This window comes from Phyllobates terribilis, unplaced genomic scaffold (genome assembly GCF_046119375.1).
Source record: "Phyllobates terribilis strain yellow unplaced genomic scaffold, ASM4611937v1 Scaffold_5__5_contigs__length_657084704, whole genome shotgun sequence".
Taxonomy (NCBI): Eukaryota; Metazoa; Chordata; class Amphibia; order Anura; family Dendrobatidae; genus Phyllobates; species Phyllobates terribilis.
The window spans coordinates 35865529-35890907 of NW_027362765.1; the positions used below are offsets into that span (position 1 = coordinate 35865529).

The window sequence follows — 25379 nt, forward strand, 5'->3', positions numbered from 1 at the left end:
CCTGGGAGAGGTGTCATGTTAGGTCAGGGTCCCAGCCGAGGAGGTGCATCTTGTCGCTGGCTGCTGGGCAGACATGAACTGGCCAATTTCTGCGCTAAGTACCTTCATTTTTTACCTTATTTTCTACAGCAGTAATGCAATTCCAATTTCACATATTCAATGTTTACATTATAGCGTTTAACAGAGTGCAGCTTTAATTTGTTAGTTACATATAGAGAGGCTCTCTTAGCTTGCACCTGTTCACATTTGTCTTTTTGTTTGGAAGTGGCGGTCAGTCTTTCGATAACAGAAGTCAATCAATTACATTCTATGGACCCGAAATGGCAACAAAAGACGTAATAAGTAAAACCTGATACAGAGAAATGGGAGGAAAGAGAAAGGTCACAGCACTAGGAATAAGGGAGGCAGAGGTCACAATAGTCTCAGCACTGAGGGGGTTAATGCCCCCTGTGCCCAGTAATGGGGTCTCTCCACATACCTCCACCTGCAGAGCCGCCACCACATATATGGCTGTTCTGTGCGCACAGGACCTGTGATGAGGTCACAGGAGGGGAGGAGTCAGGGGTCACATGATCAGGGGCCTCAGTGGATGCAGGACTCTGCTGTGCTGGTTGTCATGGTGCTGGATGAGGGGAAGGTTATGTGTGGGGTCAGGAGGGGTTTACAGTGTAGATGTAGCAGAGCCGTGTGTGTACGAGGTGTATGGAGCAGAGCCACGCGTGTGCACGAGGTGTACGGAGCGGAGTCGCGTGTGTACAAGGTGTATGGAGCGGAGCCGCGTGTGTATGAGGTGTACGGAGCGGAGCCGCGTGTGTACGAGGTATACGGAGCGAGGCCACGCGTGTACGAGGCGTACGGAGCGGAGCCGCATGTGTATGAGGTGTACGGAGCAGAGCCGCGTGTGTACGAGGTGTACGGAGCGGAGCCGCGTGTGTACGAGGTGTACGGAGCGAGGCCACGCGTGTACGAGGCGTACGGAGCGGAGCCGCATGTGTATGAGGTGTACGGAGCAGAGCCGCGTGTGTACGAGGTGTACGGAGCGGAGCCGCGTGTGTACGAGGCGTACGGAGCAGAGCCGCGTGTGTACGAGGCGTACGGAGCGGAGCCGCGTGTGTACGAGGTGTACGGAGCGGAGCCGCGTGTGTACGAGGTGTACGGAGTGGAGCCGCGTGTGTACGAGGTGTACGGAGCGGAGCCGCGCGTGTACGAGGTGTACGGAGCGGAGCCGCGTGTGTATGAGGTGTACGGAGCGGAGCCGCGTGTGTACGAGGTGTACGGAGCGAGGCCACGCGTGTACGAGGCGTACGGAGCGGAGCCGCATGTGTATGAGGTGTACGGAGCAGAGCCGCGTGTGTACGAGGTGTACGGAGCGGAGCCGCGTGTGTACGAGGCGTACGGAGCAGAGCCGCGTGTGTACGAGGCGTACGGAGCGGAGCCGCGTGTGTACGAGGTGTACGGAGCGGAGCCGCGTGTGTACGAGGTGTACGGAGCGGAGCCGCGTGTGTACGAGGTGTACGGAGCGGAGCCGCGCGTGTACGAGGTGTACGGAGCGGAGCCATGTGTACGAGGTGTACGGAGCGAAGCCGCGCGTGTACGAGGTGTACAGAGCAGAGCCGCGCATGTACGAGGCGTACGGAGCGGAGCCGCGTGTGTACGAGGCGTACGGAGCGGAGCCGCGCGTGTACGAGGCATACGGAGCGGAGCTTCGTGTGTACGAGGCGTACGGAGCGCAGCCGCGCGTGTACGAGGCGTACGGAGCGGAGCCGCGCGTGTACGAGGCGTACGGAGCGAAGCCGCGCGTGTACGAGGCGTACGGAGCGGAGCCGCGCGTGTACGCAGGCGTACGGAGCGGAGTCACGCGTGTACGAGGCGTTCGAAGCAGAGCCACGCGTGTATGAGGCGTACGGAGCGGAGCCGCGCGTGTACGATGTGCAAGGAGCGGAGCCGCGCGTGTACGAGGTGCATGGAGCGGAGCCGCATGTGTACGAGGTGTACGGAGCAGAGCCGCAGGTATACGAGGTGTACGGAGTGGAGCCACGTGTGTACAACGTGTGCGGAACAGCATGTGTGTGACTTGAGCGGAGCCGCGTGTGTATGAGGTGAGAGCAGCTACATGTGTACGTTATTATACACTTAGAAAGGAAAAAAAGCCGCATCTGTACGTTGTACGGAGCGGAGTCGTTGATTTACGAGGTATACAGAGCCATGTGTGTACGAAGCGAGGTGTGCGGAGCGGAGTCGCGTGAGTGCGAGGTGAGAGGAGCCGCGTGTGTACGTTATTATACACTTAGAAAGGAAAAAAAGCCGCATGGGTACGGAGCCATGTGTGTACTAGGTGTGCGGAGCGGAGTCGCGTGTGTACGTTATTATACACTTAGAAAGGAAAAAAAGCTGCATGTGTACGAGGTGTACAGAGCGGAGCCACCGGTGTACTAGGTGTACAGAGCCATGTGTGTACGAAGCGAGGTGTGTGGAGCGGAGCCGCGTGTATACGAGGTGAGAGGAGCCGCGTGTGTACGAGGTGAGAGGAGCAAAGCCGCTTGTGTATGACGTGTGCGGAGCCGTGTGTGTACGATGTGTATGGAGCGGAGCCGTGTGTGTATACACAGTAATATAGAAGGGGGAGACATATTATAAATACAGAGTAATCTAGAAGAAGGGGGGAGACATATTATAAATACACAGTAATATAGAAAAAGGGGGGAGACATATTATAAATACACAGTAATATAGAAAAAAGGGGGGAGACATATTATAAATACACAGTAATATAGAAAAAGGGGGAGACATATTATAAATACACAGTAATATAGAAGAAGGGGGGGATACATTATAAATACACAGTAATATAGAAGAAGGGGGAGACATAAATACACAGTAATATAGAAGAAGGGGAGACATATAAATACACAGTAATATAGAAAATGGGGAGACATTATAAATACACAGTAATATAGAAAAAGGGGGAGACATAAATACACAGTAGTATAGAAGAAGGGGGAGACATTATAAATACACAGTAATATATAAATGGGGGAGACATAAATACACAGTAATATAGAAGAAGGGGGGAGACATAAATACACAGAAATATAGAACAAGGGGGGAGACATAAATACACAGAAATATAGAATAAGGGGGAGACATATTATAAATACACAGTAATATAGAAAAAGGGGGGGGAGACATAAATACACAGAAATATAGAAGCAAGCAAGAACAAAATAACAGCAAAAAAGCTAAATTTAAAGGGATGAAAGATATAGGTAAAATAATGGGTGGAAAGGGTTAAGGAGGAGAAGAGGGAAGGAAAAATTTGGTTTATTAGGGAAAAAGTAAAAGGGATAGAAGGGAAATGAAAAAGATTGGTATGTATAGGATGAGCAAGGGAAAGAAATTAAAATACACATATAAGATACCTTATATACTGTATATAAAACATTTACGAGGTAGGAGGGGGAGAAAATGAATGGGAAAGGCAAGGAAAGGAAAAACATCTGTAAAAACAGGTGGAGAGATAGAAACATAGATAATACCATCTTCTAAATAATGTAAAATACTGTTTGTTGAATTCTAATAGCGGGCGCAGTTCTCATGAAATCACATCCACTTTGCTCAGTTAAACACAGCAGAATTTTTGAGTAAAAACAGCAGAAGAAAATATGCAGCATTTACGCTACATGTGAACAAGGTCTAAATGTCCAAGCAAAGTGGACGTGATTCCATGAAATCTCCACCCCTGTGGTCTAAAGACGCTGCTGAGCTCTGCGGTTTTGGTGCATTTTTCTCTATGGGCCTCTTCTGAAAAAAACGCATGAAGAAAAAAACAGTGCTGCATTTTTAAGTGCAGAATCAATGCTTTTCTATACTATTTAAAAAACTCTGCAACAAAATCGCATCAAATAAGTGGGAAAATGCATAAAAGAAATGCAGCAAATGCACCATAATCAGAGAAGTTTTTTTTATTGCGTTGCATGTAAACACAGCCTCAGCGTTACAGTTTTATTACATTTTTCCAGTACGTCCCTCAGGACAGCACGGTAGGAGGTAGTCCTTCCTTGACCTATAACGTGACAGGATCACGGAGAGGTTAAAAGTCCGTTCCCACCTCCAGTCTTTTTCTTGTCCCTTGTAGGACAGACGCAGGAGAGGAATGCGCATCAGTGCAAAGATTACCTGGGAGCTCAGGGGGATCGGAGGGGATCAATCTCTTCCCTTCCCTCTGTGGAGAGGCCCGGACTGATACCTCACTAGGCAGGGGTCCCTCAGCCAGGTCAGTAGAGCGGGAAATGGGTTCACCGCTTCCCTCGGTGGAGGGCTTTCAGCATCATGCTACATTCCTTGGACGCACATCCAGTGATGCTTGCGGCATGCATTCAAAAGTGGAGCTTCGTTCTTCGGACTCAGGGGGATCGGGTGGTCTCGGCCTTCCCTTTCCTCTGTCAAGCGGTCCGGGGCCGACACCTCTCTGGGCTGAGGTCCCTCAGCCAACAGCCAGCCTGTGCACCCTCTGCAATAATGCAGCATCCCCAGTGTGACGCTGCTTCCCTCCATGGTGGGCTCTTGGCACTACCAGCTCCACCTGTTCTTCTAATGGGTGTGGAGCCAGCACAGGTAAGTGCACGGTGTAAATATTGTCTCTACGGGCTAGGCTTCTGCACGGTTACTAGCCTCATGCCTTTATGCCAAAGCTGGGCCTAGGGCCTCATGTGCTGAAGTTAGTCACATGATGGCTGCACAGGGCTTCACAGTTTGACTTCTGATAAGCATGTTTGTCTATCCTTAGGGTTGAATAAACACATGCTTCACTGTTGTCTGCAGACCAGCATCAGTCTAACTACTCTATCCATACGACATATGGTTTTAATTCAGCACATTGTCTCCATTAAGTCTGCCCTCCAGCTGCGCCTTATTAAATTGGCTCCTTCAAGTGGGGCTAGTCTGACAATTGAGGTGTACTACTCATGTAGGAGGTATAGCCTGAGTTCAGATGAATTACTCTCTTGATTGAAACTGAATCTAGTCTTGTCTAGCACCTTCAAACACGGCCCTAGTCTGTGCCTTGTAGTGCCTCATGGTGCATCATTGTACCTCTGTGCCTTATAGGGCCTCATAGCACCTCATGGTGCCATTGTGCTTTATAGTGCCTCTGAGCCTTATAGTACCTCGTAGTACCTCTGTACCTCATTGTACTTCATGGTGCCTCTGTGCCCTTTGTGCCTTGAGCGAGCTTATTGCTTTGTGCCTATGGCTCTGTGCCTTGAGCGAGCCTATGGCTTTGTGCCTTGAGCCTGTGGCTTTGTGCCTTGAGCCTGTGACTTTGTGCCTATGGCCTTGAGCCTGTGGCTTTGTGCCTATGGCTTTGTGCCTTGAGCCTGTGGCTTGGTGCCTATGGCTTTGTGCCTTGAGCCTGTGGCTTTGTGCCTATGACTTTGTGCCTTGTGCCTATGGCTTTGTGCCTTGAGCCTGTGGCTTTGTGCCTATGGCTTTGTGCGTTGAGCCTGTCGCTTTGTGCTTGTGGCTTTGTGCCTTGAGCCTGTGGCTTTGAGCCTGAGGCTTTGTGCCTTGAGCCTGTGGCTTTGTGCATTGAGCCTGTGGCTTTGTGCCTATGGCTTTGTGCCTTGAGCCTGTGGCTTGGTGCTTTATGCCTCTGGCTTATGCCTCTGGCTTTGTGCCTCGGGACGCTGGCATCGTGCCTCGTACCTTGTGTCTCCAGCCTACCTCTTTACACTTTGTCTCTGGCCTTGATTCTGGTTATAGAGACCTCGTGTTTCTGGACCCAGATCCAGCTTCCTTTGCCTCAGTCTTTGCATCTGGGCTTATCCAGAGGAACAACTATGCTCTGATCTGCCTAGTATTTTAGTATTTCTTCTGTTTTGGAACAGCTACTGCCATTAAGTGCTAAAGTCAGGACTCTTTCTTAAGTTATGGTTGAAGGAGACATATTGAGTTCATCCTATAACATGTCATACTACTGTTACAGGAATAGAAAATACCATTAGATGGATGCTTATCATTTAATCATCCTCCTGTTAAGGATTCTAGTCCCTAGGTCAAACTGCAAGTGGATCCTGAATGAAAATTCATGAAATATAAAAACATACTAACAAACCTTTCTTCCTGACCAACACTGTGGGTCATAAAATAGTGGCAACAATTGTGTTTTCTTAAGTTTGACCTTCCCCCCACCCCCAACTGTTTATATGCAAATGTAGCCCGGAGAAAGTTGAACTCATTGGTACCTTTATATTATCACCACATTCCCTGAATTTTGAGAAATCCATGTTTTTAGCAGGCGCTAAGTGCAATGGGTGGGAGAATACACTTAACGAAACTCTGCGTCCTTGGGTTAAAAAGATTCATGGTGCCTCCCTTTCTCTGCTGATCCATAGCTGATATACATCGGACGTCAGGCGCCGGGCAGGAGATCGTGTGTCTCTGCAGATCAGTGATATCCTTGCTTCTGTGTACTAAGCTGTCCAGCGTGCTGCAGCGCATGCGCATATAAGCTGTTTAGAGGGTTACATTTACAAACATCTCCTAATAGTCACAAAGCAACAACTGGTATCACTGTTGTGGTAAGATGATTCACTCTGCCGCTTTCAAGGGTGAACTCAGGAACCCGGTTTTCTCTGCAGGTTTATTGTATGGCATAAAGGCCTGCAGCTCCAGCAAAAATAAACACGGCCTTACTGGCAAAATGACAAAACAAAAGATAAACGATAGCACAGTCCATATGGATGTGGGGTTCACCCACACAGGTTGTAGCACAGCCTCCAGCTCCTTCCTGAGCTATGGCTTTCCAGTCTGGAAACCTTGCCTGACACCCAGCACCCCTGCCAATCAGCTACTAAAGCCAGGAGGAAGTACTCACTTGCCGAGCTACTCCGTCTTCTTGTAGTGGCCAATGCTTGGTACTACATATCTGCCTCCTATTCAAATCAATACAGGACAGAGATACTATGGTTCACTATATAGGGCCATTATGTTGTGGTGCACTATGTGGGGCCATTATACTGTGGGGCACTATAGGGCCATTATACTGTGGGGCATTATAGAGCCATTATACTGTGGGGCACTATATGGGGCCATTATACTGTGGTGCACTATATGGGGCCATTATACTGTGGGGCCTTTATACTGTGGTGCACTATATGGGGCCATTAGACTGTGGAGCACTATATGGAGCCATTATACTGTGGGGCCTTTATACTGTGGATCACTATGTGGGGCCATTAGACTGTGGGGCACTATGTGGGACCATTAGAGTGTGGGGCACTATATGGGACCATTAGACTGTGGGGCACTATATGGGACCATTAGACTGTGGGGCACTATATGGGACCATTAGACTGTGGGGCACTATATGGGACCATTAAACAGAGGGCTCGGCGACTCTGATGAGCGATGTAGTTACTGAGGTCACTACTCATCACAGCCTTCGGAGATGGTTTGGGGTGAGCTGGACCGCAGAGTGAAGGCAAAAGGGCCAACAAGTGCTAAGCATCTCTGGGAACTCCTTCAAGATTGTTGGAAGACCATTTCCGGTGACTACCTCTTGAAGCTCAACAAGAGAATGCCAAGAGTGTGCAAAGCAGTCATCAAAGCAAAAGGTGGCTACTTTGAAGAACCTAGAATATAAGACATATTTTCAGTTGTTTCACACTTTTTTGTTAAGTATATAATTCCACATGTGTTAATTCATAGTTTTGATGCCTTCAGTGTGACTGTACAACTTTCATAGTCATGAAAATACAGAAAAATCTTTAAATGAGAAGGTGTGTCCAAACTTTTGGTTTGTACTGTATCTAAACCCATCATCATGTGTGATACTCCCCAGACCAGTATATCTAATCCCATCATCATGTGCGATACTCCCCAGACTGGTGTATCTAATCACATCATGTGATACATTACACTGAGGCTAGATACGTGTAGTGTATCATGTGCTATGAATAATACCAGTGTGTGATACACTCCGCGTATCTAACCCCAGTTTATGATACAGCTAGCAGCACCATCTATCAGAATCAGTGCTGCCGTCCGTCCTCGGTGACACTGTACTTGTCAGTATCACTGGCAGTCACCAACAAAATGGCTCCACACTGTGATCCTAAACTTCATCCTTTCTTATCCAGTTGCAAACACCCAGAAGGGGAGGAGAGGAGTGACATCACACACGTGAGCACCAGCCCACATTTACTGCAGTCGTAATTTGAGCTAGTTGTACACTGTGTTTTCATAGCAAATTTCAGCAGCTGCTCCACCTAGTGTTTAATAATGGAAATACCAAACCTTTTTAAATTAATTTTCATACTTTACTTCATTAAAAACAAATTATTTTTTTTTTAAATCAAAACATTATTGCTCTACATTTTTTTTTAATTGTTGAAAAAAATTTTTTTTTTTTATGGCACCTTCCCTTTAATGTTAACAATAAGCTTCTAAGCCCAAGGGAAGGGCAATCCTTTGGCCATGGTTCCCTAGAGGTTTCCTCCACAGGGGTTTTTTCCTCTCTTGAGCACTGTAGGATGACTCTTTTGTGAGTCAGAGGTTTGCGAAGCTTAGTCCCCCTTGTGTTTCCCCCTTGGCACACCCAGTTTCCCCCTTAGAGCCCCATTTCTCTGCCTTGAGCTCAGTCCCGAGGGTCCAGCGATCTCTGTGTTATAGATTTGATGCATATTGGTAGACTTTACTTACATTCTCTTATTTAGAACTTGTTCACACAATCCGTTTTTGATATCCTGTGTTAGAAAACAAATTTTATTTTTGTAAAACAGTGTTTTTAGCAAAAGTAACAAAACATTAAAAAAACATAAATTAGTACTAAGTAGAGATGAGTGGATCAATCCTCGAAAGTTCATTTTCTATTTGAATTTCCTGAAATCTGCGGCTTCACGTGAATTCGAACAATTTAAAATTCAATTTGCGATTTCCCAAATAAAAGAAAACTTTCCCGGCACCATTTCCCACACTGCTGAAGCACTGAAGAGTGGGCGAACGTCATTTTGCATTGCTGCATGGACCTCCCCATAATTCCCTGCAGCTATGATATCTTACAGATTATCACACCTTGTACAGTGGTGGTCAGTACCTGAGCCATCACAGATCAGCAGTTGCAAAGTGAAACACAGTTTGTACGGTAGAATAATTTTCCATCTCCAGGGTCACTGGGTAAGTCTCTTTCTCCTGTAGAGTGTAGGTGAATTATAATGAGGGCAATCTGGGCTACCCCCCAGGGCCTGGGACTCTGGGGTGCCCATGGCCTGATTGACCTCATTATATTGTTTTGCTCGCCTCCATTGTGAACATGTATCCTAACAGGTGGCTTTTCTGAAGCTCTGCTGGCAACGATACAGAATGGCAGCGCAGCTCCAGGGGAGCTCCCGTCGCCTCTGCTTTGATGTGCCAGCACGATGATGTCATCGTCCGGCACGCGCCATGATGTGCGTGCTGGCCACAAGTAGAAGTTGAGCCTCGGGGACCAGAACAGAGTGCATTGGGAATGGAAGTGAGGTAAGTATGTTTTTTTTTTGTGTATGGGATCAGATGTGTGCCTGTATATATGGGCTATGTGAGGGTTCGCACTATATATAGGTTGCTATGTGGGGGTTCATACTGTATATAGGAAGTTATAGGGGTGCATAAAGTATGTAGGGGGCTATGTGAGGGCTTGTACAGTATATAGGTTGCTATGTGAGGGTTCATACTGTATATAGGAAGTTATGGGGGTGCATACTGTATACATGGGGCTATGTGAGGGCTCATACTGTATAGGAGCCTATGTAAGGACTCATACTGTATATAGAAGACTATATGGGGCTCATACTGTATATGGGAAGCTATGTGTAGGCTCATGCTGTACATAGGAGGCTATGTGGGGGGTCATAAGATATATAGGCAGCTATGTGCTTGCTCATACTGTATATAGGAAGTTATGTGGGGGCTCATACTGTATATAAGAGGATATATGGGGCTCATACTGTATCTAGGGAGGTATATTTTTGGCTCATACTTTATAGAGCGACCTATGTGTGGGTTCATACTGTATATAGGAGGCTATGTGCGGGCTCATACTGTATATAGGAGGCTGTGCAGGCTCATACTGTATATAGGAGGCTATGTGGGGGTTCATACTGTATAGAGGAGGTTATATGGGGGCTCATACTGTATCTAGGAAACTACAGTGGGGAAAAAAAGTATTTAGTCAGCCACCAATTGTGCAAGTTCTCCCATTTAAAAAGATGAGAGAGGCCTGTAATTGACCTCATAGGTAGACCTCAACTATGAGAGACAAAATGAGAAAACAAATCCTGAAAATCACATTGTTTGATTTGGAAAGAATTTTTTTCAAATTTTGGTGGAAAATAAGTATTTGGTCACCTACAAACAAGCAAGATTTCTGGCTCTCACGGAATTTTTTCTTTCTTGGCCTTGTTTCAGAGAATATGAATGATCACAAAAAAACTTTTTCTCCACTTATGGTTATTGGTTGGGTGAAGCCATTTACTATCAAACTACTGTGTTTTCTCTTTTTAAATCTTAATGACAACCAAAAACATCCAAATGACCCTGATCAAAAGTTCACATACCCCAGTTCTTAATACCGTGTAATGTCCCCTCTCTAACATTAATGACAGCTTGAAGTCTTCTGTGGTAGTTGTGGATGAAGTTCTTTAATTTCTCAGATGGTAAAGCTGCCAATTCTTATTTGCAAAAAACCTCCAGTTCCTGTAAATTCCTGGACTGTCTAGCATGAACTGCGCGCTTGAGATCTCCCCAGAGTGGCTCAATGATATTGAGGAAAGGAGACTGAGATGGCCACTCCAGAACTTTCACTTTGTTCTGCTGTAGCCAATGACAGGTCGACTTGGCCTTGTGTTTTGAATCGTTGTCATGTTGGAACGTCCAAGTACGTCCCATGCGCAGCTTCTGGGCTGATGAGTGCAAATTTGCCTCCAGTATTTGCTGATAACGTGCTGCATTCATCTTTCCTTCAACTTTTACCAAGTTTCCTGTGACTTTGTAGCTCACACATCTCCAAAACATCAGCGATCCACCTCCTTGCTTTACTGTAGGTAAGGAGGTTCTTTGTTGGTCTACCTGACCATGGTTTGGTTTTTACAGAGCCCCTGATTTTCCATTTGTTAATCACAGTTTGAACGCTGCTGACTGGCATTATCAATTCCTTTGATATTTTTTTGTATCCCTTTCCTGTGTTATACAGTTCAACTACCTGTTCCCGTAGATCCGTTGACAATTCTTTTGCTTTCCCCATGACTCACAATCCAGAAACGTCAGAAACATCCAGTGTCTGGATGACGGATGCAAGAGTCTGTCTGGATCCCAGAAACTCACTCAGCTTTTATGCACACACACTGATTACAAGCAAACAGGTCACAGGTGAGGAAGTTACCTTTAGTAGCCATTCAAACCCATTTGTATCAAATTCTGTGTATGTTACCAGGCCAAAATCACCACGGGGTATGTGAACTTTTGATCAGGGTCATTTGGATGTTTTTTGTTGTCATTGAGATTTAAAAAGAGAAAACAGTAGTTTGACAATAAATGGCGTCACCCAACCAATAACCATCAGTGGAGAAAAAGTTTTTTTTTATCATTCATACTCTCTGAAACAAGGCCAAGAAAGGAAAAACTCTGCCGGGGTATGTAAACTTTTGAGCACAATTGTGTGTATGCATATATATATATATATATATACACTGCTCAAAAAAATAAAGGGAACACTCAAATAACACATCCTAGATCTGAATGAATGAAATATTTTCATTGAATACTTTGTACTGTACAAAGTTGAATGTGCTGACAACAAAATCACACACAAATCATCAATGGAAATCAAATTTATTAACCAATGGAGGCCTGGATTTGGAGTCACCCCCAAAATTAAAGTGGAAAAACACACTACAGGCTGATCCAATTTTGATGTAATATCCTTAAAACAAGTCAAAATGAGGCTCAGTATTGTGTGTGGCTTCCACGTGCCTGTATGACTGCTGGGGAGGGGGGTGGATCATGCCTGTGTGTTGAAAGACCTGTGATGTAATGGCCATGTGATCTTGGGAGGGAGACTGACTCCTCTTTCCCAACATCATAAGGCAAAACATGGCAAAATATCTCAAAAGAGGAATTGTATGCTTATATTGGACTATCACTTCTGGCAAGGTGTAAAAAATCTTATGATGTTCCTATCAGAGAATTATTTCTGGACCCACTTTCTGATCCACCCTACAAAGCAACAATGTCAGTGGATAGATATGAGGAAGTTCGGAGAAGCCTTCGATTTGATAAGCGAACTCGTCCTGCGAGGTTGGAAACTGATCAATTAGCACCTATCAGTTAAATCTGAAATATTTTTATCAAGAATTGTACCAAGCTCTACAATCCTAGTGATAATGTAACAGTGGATCAGCAGCTTGTAGCCTACAGAGGACGTTGCAAGTTCATTCAATACATGCCTAGTAAACCAGCCAAGTATGAAATAAAAATATTCTGGATGTGTGATTCTGCAAATGTTTATGGGATGAATGGGCTTATCTACTGTGGCAAAGAAGTTGGCACTCCAGTGTAGAAAGACCTAGGTTCTGACATTGTAAAAAATCTTGCTGTACCAATTTACAATTCTGGTAGAAACATTACAATGGACAATTTCTTTACTAATGTTGAACTTGGCAATTTTTTGCTTGAAAAAAATCTTACAGTTGTTGGTATTATGAAGCCAAATCGACAAGATATTCCTCCGGTGATGAAGCATATTCCACAGCGAGCACTTTATGATAGTGTCTTTGGTTTCAGCAACAATGGTGTCTTAGAAAGTGAAGAAGGAAAAATCTGTTATATTACTCAGCACCGTGCATCATGATCCAGTATTGGCAGCAATAACAGGAAACAGAAACGAGAAATCAACCTGCACTATAATAAAACTAAAGGAGGTGTGGACAAGATGGATGAAATGGTTGGAGAATATTCATGCAAGAGGCAAACAAAACGTTGGCCTGTAGTCATTTTTTCAGATATGCTTGATGTATCAGCCCTTCTTACATTATTCCTACATTATTACAGCCCTTCCTAATTCCTACATTATTTATACTGAAACTCATCCCGATTTCTATACTAGGAGGAAATACAGGAGATGCCTATTATTGAAGGACCTTTGCCGTGAACTTGTAATGCCTCACATGATGCCGCAAAGCAACATAAAAATGCTTGCCAAAGCAAACTAGAGCAGCTATGAAACGATGTGGCGTATTCCATTTTCAGGCAATTCCAGAGCCAGGAGAAAGAAAACTAAAGCGTTGTTTTATTTGTCCAACAAAGACAGGAAAACTGAATGTTACTGTACCATTTGTGGAGAAAATGTCTTTAAACAACATTCTTCAGAAAAGATAACGTGTAAATTGTGCAGAAGATCAATAAAATTGAAAAGGAAAAGTTGTGAAAAGAAATGTAGCTGTAGCTAGTTTACTTCAACATTTGTATACCCTTGTTTGTGTGTTTTTCATATCTTTGTTTAAAATGTGAAAAAAAAAAAATCGTGGAACAACCTTTGCTCCAGCAAAAAGTAAATGAGAGGAAGACGTGTGGCCAATAAATGAAGAGCAGTTGTCTAGAATATTCAGACTTTGGTTTATAGACTATAAAATTATTCTACATTTACAAGACCTCTGGTGGTAAATGAATCCTAAAGGTCAGATTACATTGAGTGACACCGATCACATATTCTAGTTATGCTTTACAGTGCAACTTTTTGTGGGTTAAGTTACTGCAGAAATTGAGGTATTAACCCCTTTACCCCCGAGGGTGGCTTGCACGTTAATGACCAGGCCAATTTTTACAATTCTGACCACTGTCACTTTATGAGGTAATTACTCTGGAACGCTTCAACGGATCCCCCTGATTCTGAGACTGTTTTTTCGTGACATATTGTACTTCATGATTGCGGTAAAATTTCTTCGATATCACTTGCGTTTATTTATGAAAAAAATGGAAATTTGGCAAAAATTTTGAAAATTTAGCAATTTTCAAAATTTTAATTTTTATGCCCTTAAATCAGAGAGATATGTTACACAAAATAGTTAATAAATAACATTTCCCACATGTCTACTTTACATCAGCACAATTTTTTTTTATTGGGGAGCTATAAGGCTTAAAAGTTGACCAGCAATTTCTAATTTTTCCAAAAAAATTTACAAAACCATTTTTTTAGGGACCACATCATATTTAAAGTCACTTTGAGGGGTCTTTATGACAGAAAATACCCAAAAGTGACACCATTCTAAAAACTGCACCCCTCAAGGTGCTCAAAACCACATTCAAGAACTTTATTAACCCTTCAGGTGCTTCACAGGAATTTTTGGAATGTGGAAGAAAAAAATGAACATTTAACTTTTTTCACAAAAATGTTAGTTTAGACCCATTTTTTTTTTGTTTTTGCAGGGGTAACAGGAAAAAATGGACCCCAAAATTTGTTGTGCAATTTCTCCTGAGTAAGCAGATACCCCATATGTGGGGGAAAACCACTGTTTGGGCGCACGGCAGGGTTCGGAAGGGAAGGAGCGCCATTTGACTTTTTGAATGTAAAATTTGCTTGAATAATTAGCGGACGCCATGTTGCATTTGGGGAGCCCCTGATGTGCCTAAACAGTGGAAACACTCCACAAGTGACACCATTTTGGAAACTAGACCCCCCAGGGAACTTATCTAGATGTGTGGTGAGCACCTTGAACCCCCAGGTGCTTCACAGAAGTTTATAACATTGAGCCGTAAAAATAACATTTTCACATTTTTCCCACAAAAATGTTTTTCAGCCCCCACTTTTGCATTTTCATAAGGGTAACAGGAGAAATTGCACCATGCAGTTTGTTGTTCAATTTCTCCTGAGTAAGTAGATGCCCCATATGTGGGGGAAAACCACTGTTTGGGCGCGCGGCAGGGTTCGGAAGGGAAGGAGTGCCATTTGACTTTTTGAATAGAAAATTTGCTTGAATAATTAGCGGATGTGCCCCTGATGTGCCTAAACAGTGGAAACCCCCCACAAGTGACACCATTTTGGAAACTAGACCCCTCAGGGAACTTATCTAGATGTGTGGTGAGCACCCTGAACCCCCAAGTCCTTTACAGAAGTTTTTAACATGGAGCCGTGAAAATAAAAAAATCAAACTTTTTCCACAACAATGATGTTTTAGCCCCAATTTTTTTATTTTCACAAGGGTAAGAGGAGAAAATGGACCCCAAAAAATTTTGTGCAGTTTCTCCTGAGTACGCCAATACCCCATATGTGGGGAAAATACAGTGTTTGGACGCACGGCAGAGTTCAGAAGGGAAGGAGCACTGTGTGACTTTTTGAACGCAAAATTGGCTGGAATCGAGAGCGGACGCCATGTCGCGTTTGAAGAGCCCCTGATGTGCCTAAATAGTTGAAACCCCCCACAAGTGACCCCATTTTGGAAACTAGACCCCTCAAGGATTTTATCAAGGGGTATAGTGAACATTTTGAACCCAGAGGTACGACACAGAATTTGATGACATTAGGTCATCATATTGAATAAGTTGTCATTAGTCTTGAGCGCAAGTGCTCGCTACTTGAGTTTGCATCGGGTACTCAGGTATGCACCATGTATCACGGGTGCTCAAGTGAAATGCTCGAGTCCCCGCCCACATGTTTCACGGTTATTAGACACCCCAAAAAAAACATGCGGGGATCGCTCGAGCATGGCAGGCAATCCCCGCGAGGTTTTTTTGGCCGCAGAGCATATGGGGCGGAGACTCGAGCACCCGCGATACTCAATGCATACCCGAGCACCCGATGCAAACTCAAGTAGCGAGCACTTGCGTTCAACACTAGTTGCCATATCGTAATTTATTTATTTTTTATAAAGAAAAGCAACCCTAACCCTACCCTAGCCCAACCTTGACCCCAACCCTAACATTAGCACAACCCTAACCCCAACCCCAGCCCTAGCGTTTATTTTTTACGCCATTCCTCGCGCGGTATAAGTGATGAGATTACTTTATTCTTCGGGTCGATGCGACTACAGAGATACCAGAATCATATCGGGTTTTTATGACTGACAGCTGTCACACACTAAAAGACACATATTTTGTAAAATCTAGTTTTTGTATCGCCATATTTTGAGAGCTATAATTTTTCCATATTTTGGCTGACAGAGTTATGTGATGGCTTGTTTTTTGCGGGACAAGTTAACATTTTTATTGGTGCCATTTTCAGGCACGTGACATTTTTTGATCGCTTTCTATTCCAGCTTTTGGGAGGCAGAATAAACAAAAACCAACAATTCAGGAATTGTTTTTTTTTAAATTTTTTTATTCTACTCCGCGTGTGGTAAAATTGATAAGGTAGCTTTATTCTTCGGGTCAGTACGTTTACAGCGGTACCACATTTATATCGTTTTTCTATGTTTTGGCGCTTTTACACAATAAAAGCCATTTTATAGAAAAAATTATTTTTTTGCATCGCTTTATTCTGAGAGCTAGAACTTTTTGATTTTTTCGGATGATGGAGCTGTATGGCAGATGACATTTTCAGCGGTACCATTTTTATTTATATTCGTCTTTTTGATCACGTGTTATTCCATTTTTTGTTTGGGGGAATGATGATAAAGCATTGTTTTTTGCTTCGTTTTTTATTTTTATTTTTTACCGTGTTCACTGAAGGGGTTAACTAGTGGGACAGTTTTATAGGTCGGGTCGTTCCGGACGCGGCGATACCAAATATGTGTACTTTTATTGTTTTGTTTTCTTCATAATATTTATTGATGGGTACATTATATTTTTATTTTTGGTGGATTATTTTTTTTCTTTTCTTTTAAAATATTTTTACAATTTTTTTTTTATTTATTTTTTTCACTTTCTGAGAGTTTTTACACTTTTTTAATTTATCCCACTCTGGGACTTTCACTTTTTTTATTCTGATCGCCTGCATAGCATAGGGATGGAGCACCATCCCTGTGCCATGCAGGCTGTCAGCGCTGGACAGGGAGAAGATAGTTTGGAGATGCACTGCGCATGTCCAAAAAATCTTCCTGCTGTATGGTGACCCGGATGTTGTCATGACGACATCGGGTCGTCATGGCAACACCCGGGAAGCCGCGGCAGACAGCGCTGGAGGCCGGAAGAGGAGGTGAGTATAGCGGTCACCTCCCCTTAGCCACGGCAATGCTGCGATCGACTTCGATCGCAGCATTGCAGGGGTTAATGTGCCGGGAGCGGTGCGGGACCGCTCCCTGCACATAGTACCAGGTGTCAGCTGTAACAATCAGCTGACACCCGGCGGCGATCGCGCCCGCACAGCCTGTGTGCACGCGCGATCGCCATGACGTACTAATACGGGTCAGGCTCTTAAGTCCCAGGACACAGACGCGTATTAATACGTCATGGGCTGTAAAGGGGTTAATTGAAATATTCAATAATATGCGTATAGTGGTATATAGAGGTATAGAAAAAGAAATCAGTTCCCAGAGTTGAAAGAAAAAACTACTACATTTAGCACGGAAAGTGATTAAAAAAAAAACACCAGATGTTCCTACAGAGAAGGTATGACATACAGAAGTAGTGCTGTTGCTTCAAAAGCATCCAGCAACTATAAGAGTTAACACAGTCACAGGAGACAGGAAGTGTTGTGCTTCAGAAGCATCCAGCAAGTAGAGGGGTTAACACAGTCACAGGAGACAGGGAGTGTTTAGCAGAGCCCCAGGGGGATTGTGGAGAACTTGTTTATTAGTCTGGCTGGAGCCAAAGAGAATGGTGGTATGTGATCTCTATCTCACAGAAGGCAAGTGAACAGAATTTAGGTCAGGAGGGAAGCTAAACATGGTAAGATAGACTGCCTAAACTAACAATGGAGAGTATTTTTGGGCAGAAAGTTAAGGACTGGAATGAATAAAGTCACAGGGATCATCTCCCTCATCAAATCCTCTCCCCCTCCATCTCCATGCAGGATAAAGAATGCTGTGCACTATTGTGTCCTTGTGAAGGAAAAACCTGTGGTTGTGTATGCATAGAAGTGTGCTGCAAAGAGATCTAATCTGTGCTGAATTATGCTACTGAAGAGACTGACATTACTGTGCCTGCTTTAATAGACTGTACTATGTTGAAGCCTGTTGCTTCAAAGAGTTAAATGGTACTGGCCGTACTTGATTAAACTGTTCAACTGTTTATGAAGACTCTCTCTTGTCAGATGTGTCTAGTCAGCAATTAAATCTATTGTGTGCCTGAGAGAAGCTGAAGCCTATGCTTGCCCTGGGTAATGATTCCCCCAGGATTCCAACGAATTCATGAAACTCGTCTCACCCTATCTGAAACTAGCGGCGTGTGTGTAACATTGGTGGCCCGTACGGGGAGTCCTGAGCGGGAATTAGCATGTAGAGGGAGAAGCGGAAAATTGTCTGGAAAAACACAGCAGCACAGCACCTCAATTCAGCTCTGCTACACCAGTTAAAGGGGACCAGCCCTAAAGAAAACTCACTAGCAGCAATGGATGTGGAAATACAAATGGACAGAATTAGTGAGCTGCTTCTTCAGTTAACCTGTGAAGAATTGAGAACAGTAGCAGAACATATAAAGATGTTAGAAGTACAGATTTCTAAAACACACAACTGCAGGCAACTGTTAGCTGCCATTAATGCAAAAATGGATGAGCTAGGGGAGAAAGAAGCTGAAGACGTAATGGGGACGTTCCTACAGGAGCTAACACAGTTTCTAACCGGGTTGAAGTTGGAGGATAGAGGGGCGGCACCAAATACCAAAAGCGGGAATCTCTGTCCGCAGACAGAACTACATGAATTGAAAGAACATCTCAAAGCCCTAACAGCTCTGCTGGAATCGACCAAAACCTCCGAATGGGTGACAGACTCAGACAGAACCGTTAACTTGCTCGAGTTAGAGAGGACCGTCTTCCTGATTTATCTAACACCACAAATCACCATAAGGAAAGAATTCAAGATCCTGGGACAGATTGGAGAGTGTGAACAGGAAGAGAAACTGCCTTATATAAACTTGTTGCACCAGATCGATGCAGGATTACAAAAAGGCTACCAGCCAGATGAGATCGTTGAGGGGGTGGTGAAAGCGATCAGCCCAGGACTGAACCTCCGTAGTATGCTAGAAATGAAGAGTCAACTGACCTTGCAACAGCTGAAAATGATTTTAAAAGGGCACTATAAAGAAGAGAGCACTTCAGAATTGTTCCACCGACTCACAGAAAAATAATGAATCACCCCAAAGTTTCTTGTTCAGAGCAATTGAACTGAAGGATAGACTGTTGTTTGCATCCAGAGATGTAGAAACGTATCGGAAGAGAAGTTTGATGCTGGACTAGTTCAGAAGAAGTTCTTGCGATCATTGGGAACGAGGTTAATCAGCAAAGACATCAAGTTGCGGCTGAAGCAGTATCTAGAAGATCCTGGCATTCTGGACGAAGTCCTAATTGAAAAAATTAATTAGGCAGCTAGTTTGTAGTCAGAGAGGGAACACAAGTTAAAGAAAGGGTCTCCTTATAAAATCACCAAAATGAGTCAGCTGACGTTGGAGACCCCCGGTGGCCAGTCTGAAGATCATCATGGAGACGGACAATAGGGTTAAAAGACAGGAGGTTGCCAGTGCGGGGCGACTGGTAATCGCGACACGGAGGAGGCCTCAGAAGCAAATCCAAAGCTCACCAAACCCCAGAAAGGCACATGAGGTAAAACAGCTGCGTCAGTACTGTCCTCAAGTGTGTTCCCATCTACAACAGCTTCAAGAGAGACAGGGGCATCAGTTACTTAATGCCCAGTGCGGAGGTCAAATGCTGTACTCCTGGGAGGATTCCTTGGTCAGTAAAGATGGCCTCATCAGCCTAATCGGTGAAAGGTGCTTTATACAGTGCCAGCTAGATGGACTCCTGGTTAAAGCACTGTGGGACACAGGAGCCAAAGCGAGCCTTTTAAATGAAGAATGGAGAAGGCATTACCTGCCACATACCTGCCTTCAGTCGCTAAAAGAACTCTTAGGACCAGTGGAACTCCACGGCAAAGCTGTCAACCAGACTGAAATCCCTTTCATAGACTGGGTGGAAGTGACTTTCCAACTGAGGGCCACGAAGAACAGCAACACCATTGAGCTTTTGGTACCTTTTCTTGTGACCAGTGATCAGAACATGGCAGAGGATCCTATCCTGGGTTATAATGTAATCAGTGAGGTCATCACGAAACACAAGGCAGGGACGCTGGTGGTGGATGCAATTGCCACATCGCTTGCCATAACCAACGCCGTGGCGGAAAATGTGATTCATAGAGTAAAGAAAGCACAGAATACAATGGACCTAAAAGAAGCCAAGGTAAGCTGGCGCCCAACCATCTTCCTGCAAACCAAATGGTGGGGGTGAGGTGTGGAGTCCAGGTAGAATCGGGAAGAAAAGTCCAGAAAAGATTGTTTGTGCCAAAAGACTCCTCAGAACTTCCGGAAGGCCTAGTTCAAGGTGAGACTGTGCTTACGATTCCTACTGGTGGGTTTGCTCGAGTGACAGTACCGGTGATGAATACTACGAAACATGAAATTAGACTGGATCCAAAGACTGTGTTAGGTCACATTGAAACCGTTAAAACGCTATATCCACCCAGTGTGGGACCAGCCCAGGGGTCTACCGTAATTTCAGACTCCCCACCAAGAAACAGGAGTTGCCCGGGGGAGGAAATTGCACGACCCACCTCGGGGTCCTGGGATCCCCCAGTACCCCTGGAACACTTGTGTGCTGAAGATTGAGCGGTAGCAAAACAGATGCTGAGAGAGGAGTGTCATGCATTCCCCAAAGATGACTCTGATATAGGCTGTATCCCTTTGTTGCAGTTGAAAATCAATTTGAAAGACACAACACCTGTAACCAGAAGTTACATGTCTGTGCCAAAACCATTACACCGTGAAGTGAAAGAGCATTTACAAGATCTCAACAGAGGTTGGGTCCAAAAGTCAAAGTCGTCTTATTCCTCTCCGATGTCTGTGTTAGAAAGAAGGACGGTACGTTGAGACCCTGCTGTGATTACCGGGAACTAAACCGAAAGTCAGTACCTGATCGACATCCGATACCAAAGATTCAAGATATGCTGGCTAGCCTATCAGGAAGTACCTGGTTCTCTGTCCTCAATCAGGGAAAAGCATACCATCAAGGGTTTGTTGAAGAGTCCAGTAGACCTTTGACAGCATTCATCACAACCTGGGGATTATGAGTGGATCCACATACCGTTTGGGCTCAGTTCAGCTCCAGCAGAATTTCAGAAGAGCATGGAGACCTGTTTAGAAGGATTGAGGGACGAAATCTGCCAGCCGTACCTGGACGACAATGTGGTGCATAATATAACCTTCCGGGAGCATGTTGAACACTTGAGGATCGTATTACAGTGGTATCAACAACACAGAGTTAAGTTGACCCCAAAGAAGTGTGAACTGTTCAAAAGGCAAGTCCGATTTCTAGGGAAAATTGTGTCCGGAGAAGGATATACCATGGACCCAGCAGAAATCGCTCCGGTACTGACCTTAAAAGACAAGCGGCCCTCTACTTTCGGGGAGTTGAGGCAGATCTTAGGATTCCTCTCCTACTATCGTACTTACGTTCGGAACTAATCCAGGATTGCCATCCCACTATACCTCCTCTTGGGGGCGACGACAGAGTCCACAACACCCACGGAGAAAAAGAAGAACGTAGGTAGGATCAGGCTTAAAAGAAACAATGCCGTTTCATCCCAACAGCCCATTCCCTGGACAGCAGAGCACCAGAAGGTATTGGAAGAACTAGTAGACTACCTGCTAAAACCACCCATCTTGGGATATCCTGATTTTAACTTACCATTTGTTCTTCACGGTGACGCTTCTCAGCTTGGACTGGGAGCTGCCAGCTATCAGCATCAAGATTGGTAAATTGAGAGTTGTCGGTTACGGTTCTAGGACGTTAAAAGAACGCCGAGAAGAATTACCATCTACATTCCGGAAAACTGGAGTTCCTGGCATTGAAATGGGCTATCTGTGAACGATTTAGAGATTATCTCTTACAGCAAAGAGTTTGAGGTTTACACTGACAACAACCTTTTGGACCTATGTCCTCACTACAGCCAAACTGAATGCAACGGGTCAGAGATGGGTTGCTGAACTAGCTGAATTCAATTTCAGCATCAAGTACAGGCCAGGAAAATGCAATGCGGATGTTGACAGATTGTTGAGAATGCCACTAGAAGCTAAGGAGTTCATGCAAGAATGCTTCGAGGAAGTCAGTCTGGAAGCAATTGAGAGCACTACCCAAGAAGTGAAAGCTTATCAAGAGGAATACACACCATTGTGGTGTCCGTTGACAGAGGAAACCACCATAAAAGCGAGAGAACAAGATGACCCCCTGTCCATTCAACAACTACCAAAAGGAAAAATACATAGAGCACAACGGGAAGATCAGATAATTGGTAGAATACTACTTTATGTGGACCAAAATCGGTTTCCAAGTAAACAGGAGAGAGATAATGAGCCACCAGCAGTATCTGTTTTAGTTAAAGAATGGATGAAGCTCTACCTCAGTGAAGATGGTATCCTATATCATAAAGGAGGACAAAACCAGCAGTTGGTACTACCCAGAGTATTCCATAGGTTGATCTTCAAAGAACTCCATGAAAACATGGGACATCTGGGAGTGGAGAGGACAATCAACTTGATCCGTGAACGTTTCTTCTGGCTGTACATGCACAGAGATACTTAGAGGTACATGACCAGGGAGTGTGGGTGTCTGAAAGATAAATGTCCCAACACATCAACCTGGGCACCTATGGGCAACATCCAAACTATGTATCCTTTTGAGATGGTCTCAATAGACTTTCTACATCTCAAGACGTGCAAGGGTGGTTACGAATACATATTGGTGGAGATGGACCATTTTACTCAATTTGCTCAAGCATATGCCACCTCCAATAAATCGGGTCGAACAGTGGCAGAGAAGATATCCAATGATTTTGCCTTGAGGTTTGGGTTCCCTACCATGTTACACCACGACCAAGGAAGAGAATTTGAGAACCAGCTCTTTGCCAAGCTTGGAAAGTACTGTAGAATTCAGAGATCCCACACAACGCCCTATCACTCAGAGGGTAATGGACAAGTGGAACATTTTAGCCGGATATTATTGTCGATGTTGCGCACTTTAACAGCTGACGAGAAGAAAGACTGGAAGAGTTCTCTGTCAAAAGTAGTACATGCCTATAACTGTACAAAGAGCGATGCAACGGGTTACTCACCCTTCTTCCTATTGTATGGACGATCGCCAAGACTGCCAATCGACATCATGTTCGATACTTCGGTGTCAGAGACTTACAGAACGTATCGGCAGTACGTTCGGAAATGGAAGGAACGGATGGCAGAGGCATACAATGTAGCGTCCAAGGTGGTTCTGCAAGGACAGGGCAAGAGTAAGGAGTACTATGATAGAAAAAGTTATGGAGCAGAATTGGCACCGGGAAGCCGGGTGCTCGTCAAGAACGTACATGAGAAAGGTGGTCAAGGAAAACTTCGTACTGGGAATACAATGTGTATGTGGTCGTAAGGAGGAAAGCCGATGATAGTCCAGTGTATGAAATCCGATTGGAAACGGGAGACAAGAAAAACAGAATAGTCCATCGGAATGTACTACTACCCTGTGATTATCTCCAACCACAAGACACCACAGAAGCAGACTGACATCGTCCAAGATCGACTAAGGGACCACCACAGACTAAAGCTCCGTAGGTGGATAGTGACCTTGAAAGTTCCGATGAAGAGGAGCACACCGTTGTATTGCTCAGACCAGCAAGGAGAGGGATGTACCATCCTTAGGAGAGTGAACCAAGTCCCGAAGCTCCAGAGTTTGTACCAAGGAGTACAGATCAAGTCCAATTTAGATCTGATGATCGAACACCAGTCCCTGAAGAGACCGATCGACACTCAGGAGCGGAATTACCATACCGTGCGTAAACAGGTGATTCAGGAGAAGTACAGGAACTTACAGAGGCAGCTCCAAGAGCATCTGAGGAAGCACGGGAAATGAGTGTGGCGGAAGAAACTCCTGTGACCAAAGAACCCGTGGTATCTGAGGAACAACCCACCAGGAGAATGTCGACTTGAGAAGTGAAGAGGACCATGATGCTGACGTACGAGACACTTGGTGAACCGAGTCAAGTGCCAAGGACTGTTGACTGGAAACAGGTATCTCTGCCTGTGGACCAGGTAAACCCACTTGAGTATTCACCACCGAGAGGCAGTATGGAAGATGTTGCCTTGTGGAAAGACTTGTTTTCATGCTTTGATTTTCCTTAAAAGACTTTGTAGAAATAAAGAACTGTTAAGGCCTAGAGAGAGAGCTAGTTGAAGACGTACGAAAAGCTCCAGCTGAAGAGAGGCTGATTGTTAGAATTGTGTTAATTGTTTATTTCTTACAAGAGTCCTACAAGAAAAAGGTCATAAGAATAGGTTATTATCAATGTTAATAACTGTTATACCAATTTGACAATGCCAATTTGTACATAAAGTTACTCAACTTTCACCATCGTCTCAGAATTGGTCAGAAAGACCAATTAAGGCGAATGTCGAGGACGACATTCAAAAAGAAGGTAAGAGTGTGACATCCAAAAGTAGTGCTGTTGCTTCAAAAGCATCCAGCAACTATAAGAGTTAACACAGTCACAAGAGGCAGGAAGTTTTGTGCTTCAGAAGCATCCAGCAACTAGAGGGGTTAACACAGTCGCAGGAGACAGGGAGTGTTTAGCAGAGCCCCAGGGGGATTGTGGGGAACTTGTTTAGTAGTCTGGCTGGAGCCGAAGAGAAAGGTGGTGTGTGATCTGTATTACACAGAAGGCAAGTGAACAGAATTCAGGTCAGGAAGGAAGCTAAACATGGGTCAGATAGACTCCCTGAACTAACAGTGCAGAGTATTATCGGGCGGAAAGATAAGGACTGGAAGGAATCGTGTCACAGGGATCATCTCCCTCATCAAAATCCCCCCCCCCCCATTTCCATGCAGGATAAAGAATGCTGTGCACTATTGTGTCCTTGTGAAGGAAAAACCTGTGGTTGTATATGCATAGATGTGTGCTGCAAAGAGATCTACTCTGTGCTGAATTATGCTACTGAGGAGACTGACGTTACTGTGCCTGCTTTAATAGACTGTACTGTGTTGAAGCCTGTTGCTTCAAAGAGTTAAATGGTACTGGCCGTACTTGATTAAACTCCACTGTTCAACTGTTTATGAAGACTCTTGTCAGATGTGTCTGGTCAGCAATTGAATCTATTGTGTGCCTGAGAGAAATTGCAGCCTATGGTCGCCCTAGGTAACGGTTCCCCCAGGATTCCAACGAATTCATGAA

General features: G+C 44.6%; 1 protein-coding gene across 2 annotated transcripts in view; it reads right to left on the minus strand.

The window, feature by feature from the left end:
- LOC141270645 (uncharacterized) overlaps positions 1-25379 on the minus strand; it is a 327734-nt gene that overhangs the window by 19543 nt on the left and 282812 nt on the right. The window contains exon 1 of one of the 2 annotated variants that reach the window (XM_073680730.1): positions 479-546. The exons of the other annotated variant lie outside the window; for it this stretch is intronic. Coding sequence (XP_073536831.1) covers positions 479-504 — 26 coding nt within the window. The 5' untranslated portion in view covers positions 505-546. Of the gene's footprint in view, positions 1-478; positions 547-25379 lie in introns of those variants that run through there. 2 annotated transcript variants of the gene reach the window in all.